This window comes from Sinocyclocheilus rhinocerous, unplaced genomic scaffold, assembly GCF_001515625.1.
Source record: "Sinocyclocheilus rhinocerous isolate Xijiao unplaced genomic scaffold, SAMN03320098_v1.1 scaffold220, whole genome shotgun sequence".
Lineage (NCBI taxonomy): Eukaryota > Metazoa > Chordata > Actinopteri > Cypriniformes > Cyprinidae > Sinocyclocheilus > Sinocyclocheilus rhinocerous.
Window position 1 is genome coordinate 141,900 of NW_015666573.1, and position 13,079 is coordinate 154,978.

At 37.3% G+C, this 13,079-nt stretch overlaps 1 protein-coding gene across 1 annotated transcript; it reads left to right on the forward strand.

The window, feature by feature from the left end:
• The first annotated feature begins 1,599 nt into the window (after positions 1-1,599).
• LOC107732886 (somatostatin receptor 3) lies at positions 1,600-3,190 on the forward strand. Its single transcript, XM_016544317.1, has one exon. The coding sequence runs from the start codon at positions 1,600-1,602 to the stop codon at positions 3,037-3,039; it is 1,440 nt and encodes a 479-aa protein (XP_016399803.1). The 3' UTR covers positions 3,040-3,190.
• The last annotated feature ends 9,889 nt before the right edge of the window (positions 3,191-13,079 follow it).

Genomic DNA, 13,079 nt, shown 5'->3' on the forward strand with positions numbered 1-13,079 from the left:
TTCTTAAATGTTTCCAAACATTGTCTTCTCTGTTCAATAGCAGCGAGCTTCAAATAATGAAGTACAGTAAAAGTCAACGACGTTACAACTTTCAACAGTTGTTCTTTAATCAGAAAGTTTGCTGGTGTGCAATGTCTTCCATTTTATCTACAACTTTAATTAAACTTAATTAATTTATGGTCATAGCTGAGCCTAGATTACATTAAACCTGTATAGAACATGATGATGGCAGTTCTTCTCTGCATGTTTTCACCTGCCTCTTTGTTTGACTTCCACAGTGGTCTAGAGTCAATTTATCTTCCCTATTCTCTGCTTCTGGATGTAATTGGGAAGGAGACAGAAAGAGTGAGAAAAAGAAATGAAATATAAATGGAGAGAGGCAGGTGTGAATATCTTATATACAAAGCTTTTCCATTTCAACAAAGACATATGGAACATTAATTATGTTAATTAATTATGTCTTTTATATTACTATTCCCAGTATAGCAAGCCTTTCTCCTGTTCTATTATGCTTTGCTTTACAATTTAATTGGCATATTTGTTCACATTTGTTTTTCCATATTTCAAATATGTGCAGTGCTAATGTTTAGAAATGCTGCCATTCTAATGGTTTAGCAAGGTACTGCTGATGCAGAGTTTTCTCTACTGAGCATCTCACATATGCAGGATAATTGGCATGCCTGATTGCCTAAGGGACAAAAATAACACCATCCAAAACTGTGTGAGCCATGTGAGTGTTTTTATGGTGAACTGTTCTCTGCTATCCCTTTTTTTGTCATTTGACCAGTGTTTAGTCCAGTGGTTCCCAACCAGGGTGCCTCTGGAAAGTAAATTTCAAAGGTAGCAAATAAAAAAAATAAAATAAAACATAAATAATACTATTTTGTGATTAAAATTTCTGCTTTAATTTAATGTTAAAAAACAAGATCTGAACATATTTCTCTTTCTGATGAAAATGCACCATGCACTGAGCTCTCAATCATTTTTTTTCCCACTGCAGCACAGAGGTCTTTGTGGACCAATTTTCCCACTACTCCAAGTTTCATTCAACACCTGCCCCCTCCTGCGGAGTGGTACACACGTTCCCTGCTCACAGTGAATTCGATTTTTTTTTAGGTCTTCTTACAGCAGTCCTGCATGTACTTGTATGTACTTTATTGTTTTTAATTTTACTTTAATGTTTTAGTCTTTTTTATATATATTATCAAATAGACATATAGTAATCATTATTTAGGTTACTTTTTGTTTAAAATTTTCAAAAAATAAATGTTAAAAATAATTCATATTTTAATGAAATTTAAAAAGGCGTCTTTGTCATGTCTGGCATTAAATAAATGTGGGCTGTTGAATATTGTCTTGGCTGTTGGATTCAGAAAGGTTGAGAACCACTGGTCTAGTCTATTGTATGTTTTCACTTGGTAAGCTAGATTCAGATTTGCAAAAACAGTGTAAAACAAACTTCCTAACAATGGTGCTTTTGTCTGTAGATTATGCATTTATTGTATGTGAGAGTGCATTGAGAGAGCAATGATAGTTTGTGGTTGTTCTCTGTGCAGGACAATGGCCCCCAGCTGAAGGCAGTGACGGCAAGAGACTGAGATGGAGCTGAACTCAGTAGACGCCTCTGCTGTGCTGGGCTTATGGGCCAATGGCTCCATTCCTGGTTTCCTCCTTAATGAGAGCATTCTCAATGACACTTGCTTCCTCAATGCTTCAAACTGCACTAATGGGAGAGATGCAGGGAACCGAGCAGGAACAAGCATGGCAGGAATCCTCATCCCTCTTATTTACATCATTGTCTGCATCGTTGGCCTGGGAGGAAACTCACTGGTCATTCACATCGTCCTGCACTACTCCAAGACAGAGTCAGTGACTAACATCTACATCCTGAATCTAGCTATAGCCGATGAGCTCTTCATGCTGGGCCTTCCGTTCCTCGCTGTGCAGAACGCCATGCACTCCTGGCCCTTCGGCTCATTCACGTGCAGGTTGGTCATGACCGTTGATGGCATTAACCAGTTCACCAGCATTTTCTGCCTCACCGTGATGAGCATTGATCGCTACCTGGCCGTGGTTCATCCTATTCGGTCCTCTAAATGGAGGCGACCACGGGTGGCCAAGGCAGTGAATGCAACAATCTGGGCGGTCTCCTTTTTGGTAGTCTTGCCTGTGGTGATTTTTGCAAATGTGCAACGGGAAGGAGGCATCTGCAACATCATATGGCCAGAGCCAGCCAACATCTGGGGAGCAGCATTTATAATCTACACCTCCACAGTTGGCTTTTTCTTTCCCTTGCTAGTCATCTGCATGTGCTATCTCCTAATTGTGATCAAAATTCGCAGCTCGGGAAAGAAGGTTCACGCCACTTCAACCAAACGGCGCAAATCGGAGCGCAAAGTCACGCGAATGGTGGTGATAGTAGTGGCTGTGTTCGTTTTCTGCTGGATGCCGTTTTACGCCCTCAACATCATAAACCTGGTGGAATCGCTACGTGATGAGCCCCAAGGTCTGCATCTTTTTGTGGTGGTATTGTCTTACGCTAACAGCTGCGCTAACCCTATTGTGTACGGCTTCCTTTCGGACAACTTCAAACGGGGATTTCGAAAGGCTCTGTGCCGTTCATCTCGAAGGGTCGAGAACCACGAGCCCACCGAGCAGCAGAATCAAGAGGAACGAAGAAGAGTGCTGATGCCCAGGGAAAGCCTTAGAAGAGCAGTGAGAAAGGAAGAGGATGAGGAAGAGGAAGAGTACAGGGAGGAAGTGACGGAGATGACGGAAATCTGCAGGATTACTCAGAATGGAAATGGAAGCGATCAACCGGAAAGTAACCGAGCGCTTTTCTTAGAGAGACCATTGGGTACAGGGGTTTCTGAGACATGTTCCCCAGACAGGAGAGGCACGGGCGTGGATGTTCTTGGTAAAGGACCAGGCTTTGGACCTGCTGCAGCCCTGCTGAACGGGGCTAAAAATGAGAATGTGAAAACACTGCCAGAGGAACCGGTGGAAAAGAACACCTCACTGGAGATCAGCTACTTGTAAACTTGTGATTTAATCAGTATTATTGTACATGCCTCCCTGAGTGCTATTCAGTTTATAGTTACTGCCTCTCCTGAAGTTTATCAACTCGTCTTCATGTCTGATTTTATGATGAAATTTCCTCCTAGTAATTAGACTTTATAGTATGGTAGTATACAATCTGGAAACACAGTTTGAAAAGTCACAATGAATTTTGCCTTATTTATAGGACTTGGCAAACCAAAACAAGGGTCATCCGCAGCATTCCATGGTATCAGTACCTATATGGGACCAGCATCACAATATGTGAAGAATCTATGTGCCTTTTTCTAAATTTGTTAAGGAGATTTAAGCAATGCAATGAATCCATGGCTACGACTGGGCACTAGATCACCTAGTACATTTACATGCACTTTTGCTCGATTATAACTGTGCATGTGAACATACTTAGTGAGATTGTAGCATATTACTATGTGATAAAAAAAAAATTGGAGAAGATTTTGTATATGTGAACAGGTGTCCTTCTCAGCTTGTAGCTTTCTCTAAATATATTTGTATGTGTTTTTTGCCTTACTTTGTTTGTAAAAGTATTGTACACTAATTGAAATCTGTTACAAACAGGTCTTCAAACTCAACATACACATTGTCATATTTTACAGTTTTGTGCTGCCTATCAGTTATGTTCTTATTTATTGGCATTTTAAAAAAATATTACACAAATATTCAACATGATACGATTGTCAGTTATAAAACTGAATGTTCAAGTCAAAATTGACTTGTCATTATTTATTCACTCTTATATCGTTCCAAAAATGTATGGCTTTCTTTTATTCTGAGAAGTCATTATTCATTGATAAATGCTCTTCACACAAAGTTATCGTATGAATTTTCTTTGGCATGGAATATAGAGCATGTCATATAGACTTCTTTATGATACTTTTTTAGTGTATTTAGACATTTTTGACACTTGAAGGACACTATTAAATGCCATTGCATGGAAAATAAACATGTGAGTTTGGAACAACATGAGGGTGAATAAATAATGGGGTGGGGGGTAGAGTTTATTTAGCATAATTATGAACATGGTCTTTGAGCCTGACCTTAGGACCACTGGGTTTATCCGACACCAGCTAAAGAGGTTTAAGTGCCTCCAATTATAATGTCATTTATGCTCTAATTCCACACAGACAACATAAGCTACACATACATTAAAATTCCACAGTGTCCCTTCCCAGCACTGTATTATGCGTATGTGACATTCAAATACCTTTTTCTGAGTGTAAATAAACGTTAACTATTGAGATCATAGCAAGCTCTAACATATCAACTACACTCCCCACTGCCCCACGCCACCTCCTCCTACACACAGGCTCACACTCCAATAGGTTTGGAGGCGTATAGAAAGCCATTGCAGACGCATTATGGAGAGAGAGAGAGAGAGAGAGAGAGAGCAACCACAATTTCCATAATGACTCTGTGGATTTCACAGCTTTCGTTCATAACTGATTGTTTAAATATTAAAAAAGAATGTGTAAAAAGCTATGCGAAAATGCTATTCTGCCATTTACTAGGGTTATTTTTAATTGTTGTGCTATAGCTATGTGACATGAATTGTACACTGTGTTTTCTATCGACCCGCTCAGAGAAGCTGCCGTTTGTGGCTGTGGGAAGAGAGGCGCCCATCCTGTGACCTTATGATTGGATAGCTCTCAGTATCTAAATGAATCTCTGTGATTCACTGGACGCTTGACACCCACCGGGGCCCACCCACACACGGTATGGCTGCACAAAGAGGCAAATAGTGCTGAAGGCTGCTTGTGAACGCTGTGATATTATTCATTTCTTGGCGCAGACTTATATAGGCCTCTTGTGCAAACAAAGCCATTTGCTCAAAGATAAAAATACATAGCTTCCCATGTGTCCTTAGTCAGTACTTTAGCATTTTTATAAGTGCAAAGAAAGTTTTTTTTTCCCCTCTAACACCAGATGTATATAATCTTTGGTTGGTTTCAGCTCCTTAAATTGTATAAAACATGAATTCTATGCTGAAGGGTATTTATTTTAAATTGTGTAAATGTTTGAACCATGTAAGTACGTGAACGCAGATGTAGCTATGAAAGCTCAGTTTTCACACACAAGTAAACTTTGCACTCTCAGTGTTGCAGCGAAAGGTGCAATAGCAGGAATGGTGCATACAAGTCCTCTTGGGACGTTTGTATTTACATTATAATTACGGCATCACGTGGGTTCAAATAACTTTGGTCGGAACAAGATGATGTACATTTTCTGCATAGAATTCAACAAGATGTTTTAACTCTACATCTACAAAATGATGAATAAAGAATGTGCTATATAAAGAATGTAATTGTACAACACTGGTATTTTGTACATGCAATACTTAAAAGAAAATCCCACTTGTAAATATGGCTTTGTGGTGATGTTCAACTCGTAAATACAACTTGAACACACCATTCGTGTAGTTTAAATGTTTTCTTTTAAGGTCATTTTTTCTCTTTTAGGTCAACTGTTAAAGTCAGCGAAATTTTGTGGGCAAAAAAAGTCATCAGTTATCTATTGCCAGTTGGTGTAGCGACATAAGAAGCACAGCACACACAGAAGATTTCTGCTAGTAAACGCTGTGAAATTGTGTGACTAGCTTGAGCCTGTTGTGCAATCTGCGTGAGGATATATTTTGTGTGGATTCCTATTGATATTACTGGATTTTGTCCCTGAAAATTTGCCAAACAACAGTAAATGTGACTGCAACTTTACTCTCTGACCACCAGAAGAGTGTGTGTTGGCAAAGCGCTTTTGTCTGCATTCACGTACTTGCATACTAGCTTAAATGTTCTCTTTAAAAAGTTTTGCTAACGCTGAAGGGTGCATTTTGTGTTAGATTAAATGAGTCCTTTCATATCAAAAATCACTGTGTGTGTAGTCTGAAATGTACCAAATTCTAGATTTATATATAAATAAATATTTTGTCTCTGTGAATGTGCTTTTTATGCTTCTTTCATGTTGTTATTATTATTATTTAATTTCTTCAAACTAGAATTATAGTTGGCCTATAGGCCCAGATAGACTATTTAATAGGATTTTTCTTTCTTTTTTCCATTTTAATCATAGCTGCTGGATATTTTGGTTGTTTGCATTTGATTGAATTTGTTAAATTAATCATAATTATGACAGTGATCAGGAAAGAGGAGAACTTTAACAAATAGGATGTCATTGCTTACTTCAAACAAAATGTGCTAACAAAAAATAAATAAATAACACAGGCATTGAAAATGGGCACAGTTACATGGAACTTGATCTCAAAATGACCTGCAACTAAATTTAGCTTGACATAACAGAATGTTTTTTTGTTTTTTGATGGTTGAGCATGAGCAAGCCAGTGATTGCACAACAACGCCAACCAAGGACTGTTTTGAAGAAAATTCAGTCCTTAAGGCTGAAGTGATGATGTGAGAGGAAAGTGAGATCAATAGTGCTTCCCGTCATAGGCTTAAGGCTACAAAAGCGGTCAATCACTGCCGATGTCTTGCTGTTTTCTTTTAAACCCAATAATAAATATGCCAAAGTGTTGCAGCACCCCAAGCAAACCTGTGACTATATAGTGTCCTTGACATCTTGACAAGCTGTTGTATGAATGTGTTAGGTGTATGGCTTAGTGATACGGTCAGGCTGCTTTCAGCAATGTCTGAGTGCTGGAAGCTAATTTTGGATGCCTTCCTTATTTGATACAGCCATTTAAGGACATTAGTGCTCTAAATGAACTGATTAGTTGAATCTAGTTTGTCAGACCAAATTAAAAAAAACATCCACATCCAGTCTCACGGTATCTGTAAAAATGCATAGTTGTCCCTGTCCCAAGGAGACAAGTCAGTATTTTGAAATAATACCTGTTGTCAATACTCTATTAGGGTTGCTCAGATCACATTGTTGTCACAGATTACATGTTTCCTAATTAATCTATCTAGGCATTTTTCAGTGGAGTGACTCATTGGCCAATTATAGAGAGGATGTTGTTGAAATAGAGAATGTGGGCTGGTCTAGTAATTTCTCTTTCAATTAAATGCTCACAAACTCCCTGAATCCCTTCTCTTTAATTTCCACTCTCGTGTAATGGTGTTCATTATGCTGGTGTTTGGGACACAGGCATCACTGATGAAAAGAAAAAGAAAAAAAAAGTATTTTGCAGGATTCTTGGAAACCAAGTGTACACAAACTTCCTGAAGCTGTACAAAGACAGAAAGCGGAGGAGTGAAGAGGAAAACAGCAGAGCTGGAGTTCAAGTGCTTGTACTGTAAGCTCAGAAGTGTATTATGTGATCTGAATGGGTTTAAATACAAGCTTGACGGTTGACATCTGACATCTCTCGGCAGGGTCAGTAATACCAAAACATGACACAAATGGCATACACTTAACCTGTGTTCCTTCAAATATTTTGTTTTTTGTTATGTAACATTGGATATTTTTATTTGAGTTGTATTATTTTTAGGGATGCACCGATACCACTTTTTCCAGTACTCGCCCGATACCGATACTTTTATTTTTGGTACTTGCCGATACCGATTTGTTATGTAACATTGGATATTTTTATTTGAGTTGTATTATTTTTATTAAATATTAAATATCTCTGTAGTTAAGGACAGCATAGTGAACTGTAGCAAGCAATCTAAATCCATTAAAATCTGCTTTAAAGGTGCTACCACATTTACTGTTGTTCGGCCAAATTTTGCTGGTAAAATCCAGTCATTTTAATAGAAATGCAAGCAATGGGGAATTTTGCATAAAGGCAAAATATTTCCCCATGCAGATTTTGACATTGATTTAAGTCCGTCATGCAAATTCACTTAACTGACCAACAGAAAGCTGTTTGGTTTGCTTTATACATCACACTGTTGACAATAGACAAGGGCTCTTTTTTTGTCTAATGGTTCCGCACCTTAACTGAACAAAGCTATATAATTTAACTTAGAGACTGACTAATCATGTCAAATTTATTATAATATATGCATTTACATTATTTACAGCTACTTTGATTTGAATTTAGATGTAACAGTAATAATTTGTTTCTACTGAGAATTTATTTCAGTTAACTGATTCAACTGAAGCATTTGACACAAATGGGTGACACACTGTGGTTCTAATTTAGTAAAAAAAAAACATAAATAAATAAAATGCCCTTAAATGCCATAAAAATGCCCATAGAAATATATTTATATTTAATAAAATAATTAAATAACAATAAAATATATTGGATAAAAATAAATAAAACTGGCCAGGCTTGTTTTTTGTTTGTTTGTTTTCCCCTGTTCAGACCTCAGTCACTTTAGCTAGAACACTCTCAATGGTTGTCATAGTCCCGATGCAAGCTTATAGGTTCAAAGTCAATAGATATTTTGCCAGTAATTGTTTTTCGAGCTGAATAGCACAGTGGCTTAGTGGGTAGCATTGTAACACAAAAACTCACAGCAAAAAAGTCCCTGGTTCAAGTCCTGACTTAGCCCGGATGCCTTTCTGTGTGGTGTTTACATGCTCTCCCCATATCTGCACGGGTTTGCTCTGGTTTCCCTCACAATTGACCTTTTTCACGTTTCTGGGTTCTCAGCAGCAGAAGTCGTCATAGTTGGGTACACTTCTATAGCAGTGAATGGGAGACTACCACAAATATATTTTTTGCATTCCCATTTGCTCAAATAGCAAAAGAAAAACTCCATGATAGTGTTTTCATGACTTTCAAAAAAAAAAAGGGGGGGGTTGGGGGGTTATAGAGAGAGACCGATAACGGCAGTCAGCAGAGAGAACGATGCCAAATTTACTGTCACTTCATTGACGCTGTATTAGAAACACCCTCGCATTAGTGTTAACTAGTTTTTTTTGTAATTTGATGCAAAGGTAATATAATACAAAGTATAGTGTTATAAATGTACATACAGTTTTTAAAAAATGAAAATACAAAAAAAACGAATGCCGATGACCGTTGAAATGCTTCATCACAGTCTTGTGAAAAGGGTCCATCCAAAGGCATGCAGCATAGGTGAAGTGGACACTATAAATTGCTTGGAGGTGTGTGTGAACCCTGTGATGGACTGGCCATCTGTTCAAGGTGCTGGGAGAGGATAAAGTAGTATCAAAAATTGATAAATGCCAGAGTGACATGAATCCTCGCTTCTCCAAAATAATGCACAAAAACAAATGTCATTTAGTGGTCCTTTTCTAGATAGGTGTATGACTGCAGCAAAAAAAAAAAAAAACACTCAATGAAGAAGAGCGAGCAGGTATGCTACAGGAAGGAAAGCTTATTTAATACATAGCAGCTGTTGATCATTTCACTCCCTGAACACTGAAAAGACACCAACAACTCAATTAGTCTTTCCAATTGAGTATAAATTCGTACATTTATGTTAAAGCAGGCGAAGTCTAATACTTGCAGGATGGAGAGCCCTGAGAGGACATTACCTCAAAGTGTCAATCTCAGCTCCTTCGCTCGTTTTTTCTTCACAATTATCTCAAAGGTTATTTGGGTTTCTCTCTGAGGCAGCTCCTCAAAAACATTTTGAAAATTGAGGCTTCATTAGTATTAATTTTCCATCTACCTTTGCAGGTGTAGGCTAGATATCTTTCTTTGTGAGCCAAATTACGCCAATTACGCCATTAGGCTGCATTTCTGCACACAATCTTTTTGTTTTGTTAAAGACTTGCTTTCAGTGAAACAGGTGCAGAAGCAGACATGTATCCAAAGGCAAAAATAAGTTTACCTCTCGCTCTAAATATCATTCTCATTACATAGTGATACATTTTTTATGTGATTTTTTTAATCCTCACCGTGTCAGGGATGGTAATAACAGGCTCTACAACTGCCTTGGCTTTTAGTGAGGTACAGCGTACTGCTGTGCGACCTGTGGACGACCTGGAAATGAATGACAGACAGGCCAAGATGTAAAACAGCTCATCTACCCTAATTGCAATCCTTCATGAGTGCTGCGAGATGCTTCACCAAAGGAGCCAAATGAAATGTCACCACCTCTAATTTGCTGCCTCTCAGTATCACATACTGAGAGAACACTCGAGGTATCTTGTCTCTCAGCGGCTCGAGTATTTGCAGAGTGCAGCAACCTTTGAGCAGCGAGGATTGATTGATTTCTTTTTCTTTTGAACCGCAGTGGCTAGTGGCTTTTATGGAAAGACTGTTATTGTATTGCAGTGCGCAGAGATCTCTGAGAAAGGTGAGGGTCTCTGCTGCCGTTCCAGAGATTCTGATGACTTTTAGTTCTCACATGCACCCTTATATGTTCATTTCAACTCCAAAGTCATTCCTTGTCTGCAAAGGCTGTTCTGAAAAGTTTAGTTTCAGTTTAACACCCTGAATAAACAGAAACAAAAATAACAACATTTACATGTGCACTGAAAAGGAAGTTGAAAGAGAGAAATCCAAATTGTAAATCACATACATTTTGCAGCTAGACAACTTCACTCTATAGCCTCAAAGGAAAGGATTCATGTTGCTAAGAGACCAAAAGGCTGAAGACAATAACAAAGAAAGAAAGTTTCATGTGGTGATATTAGATAGAGTGGCAGGTAAGTAGAAACAAGATAGTTGAGAAACTGGAAGAAGAAGAAAAGAAAGTGAAAATATGTCATGTAATATCAATTATAACAAGTGGTAATGTTATTAAAGTAATAGGATATTAGGTCCATAGCTTTGCATAGCTTGTTTTTACATTACACTGTTCACCTACACTAAACTAATCATTAGTTGACACCATTAAAGGGGTCATATGATGCTGCTAAAAAGAACATTATTTTGTGTATTTGGTGTAATGAAATGTGTTTATGCGGTTTAAAGTTAAAAAACCACATTATTTTCCACATACTGTACATTATTGTTTCTCCTCTATGCCCCGTCTTTTTGAAACGCGTCGATTTTTACAAAACTCAGCTCTAGGCATGACGAAGCGGATATCGTTCTCTTTTGGAAGACCAAACAAAGTAGTTTCGCTTTCACAACGAAGCACGCAGCGTCTTCAGGACATGGCGGCAGCGGCAACAATACTACAGTGAGAATAAAAGTTACGCCTTCTTTCTTTGTGTGAACATTTGGGCGGCGTTATGCAAATCTTCCCGCATAGTGAGGTAGATATGTGGGGGCGTGTTCGAACGAGCCGTTTTAGGTAGGTGTGGCTAACTCTTAACTTTTATAAAGAATATCTCTTTGGATTTGAGACTTTAGTCTTTGCAAATTTACAGACCTTCTTTATGCACCAAGAGCTTGTAACACTCCAAAGAGAAAGGAAAAAATGAAATCGCATCATATGACCCCTTTAAAACATTAAAATGACATGATGTAAATACATTTTAAAAATATTTGAATGGTAGTGGGGGTTTTTTTATTCTAGTTTTTGAAAGACGTCTCTTATGCCAACCAAGGCTATTTAAAATAACTGTTTTCTATTTTAATATTTTTATGTAATTTTATGTCAATTTTAAAATTAATTATAAATATAATAAATTATAAAAGTAATATTTTCATCTTCAGTGTCATATGAACCTTCAGCAATCATTCTTATATGCTCAATATGTATGTATATTCCCCAGGGTTATTTGATGAATACAACAGAAACAGCATTTCTTTGAAATATAAATCTTTTGTAGCACTATAAATGTTTATACTGTCTATTTTGATCAGTTGAATGCATGCTTGATTACTAAAATTATTCATTCATTTCAAAAATGCTTTAATAAATAGAATGCTCAAAAGAGTGGCATTTATTTGAAATAAAATGAGGAGGAAACAATTGCATTTAATTCTGGTTTGTAATTGTTTGTGTGTTTGTATTATCCGTTGACCTTTTCTCCCTGGCTCAGCTCAAGACACTTCTATTACTCTTAATCAGTTGATGTCTGATTGGTTCTCTGCACCTATTATCTCCCTGCAACCAGCTGTGCACAGTGATGACCTCATAGGTCAGAGCTCTGATCTTACACTTCACCAGCCGTCAGCTTTGATTTATCACTATAAAATGGGAAGATTCCACATGCCAACAGGTTTAGTATGGTCACACTTTAGATTGGGGACCAATTCTCACTATTAACTATGACTTCTGACTCAATAAATACCTCATTTGCTGCTTATACATAGTTAGTAAGGTAGTTGTTAAGTTTAGGTAGGAATACGGGAGGTCATGCAGATTAATATGTGCTTTATAATTACAAATAAACAGCAAATATGTAGTAATGCTAATAAGCAACTAGTTAATAGTGAGAACTGGTCTCTGAACTACTGTTGGTATGGACTTAGTATGTAATATGACATGTGTGTCCAATGAAAATGGACATAATTTAAACATCCAGACAGGTCAAAAACCTCCTAAGGAGTTATTTTAGACATTTATATTGGTAAAATTGAACTATTTGAGCTTGTGAACTGATATTTATTTTGCCACGTCAAGTCTGTTTTGTTGCAATATTACCCCAAAAATATTGCCACTGTTTTGCCAGATAATTGAAAGTGTAGAACATGGTCTCTTACTTCTCTTCTACTCTTCTAAAACTAATTCTAAACAGCATTTGCCATCAAATCGTGGTTGCATCGTGTACTCTCGCTCTATAGTCACATTTAAACATTCATTCTTATTTGAAGGCCAGCACATTACAGCTGACTTCACTTCATAACTTGTACAATGAAGTCTGAGGGAGAGTACAAATAATACGTTTTTTTCACTAGTTTCCACTTTGCTCCTAGCATAGACACTATTGAAATATAGAGTCGTGAAATGTTTCGTCTTATACAACACATGGTTTGTGAACTTAATGTTTCTTTTAAAGCTATACTGTTGCCATGCTGACAAAATTGTCATTGTAATGTTATGTTAAATGAGTCTAACAAATCTCAGCATGTCACATTAAGACACCAACTGTAGAAAAAAATCTATAGTGCTCAAGTGTTAAATAAATAATTTCTTAGATTTCACAGTGTGGCATTAGCAGGCACATTAAAGAGAATATTACAAAAATATGAACATTGACATTCTTTCCCACTCACTCAGTTTAAAGATAAC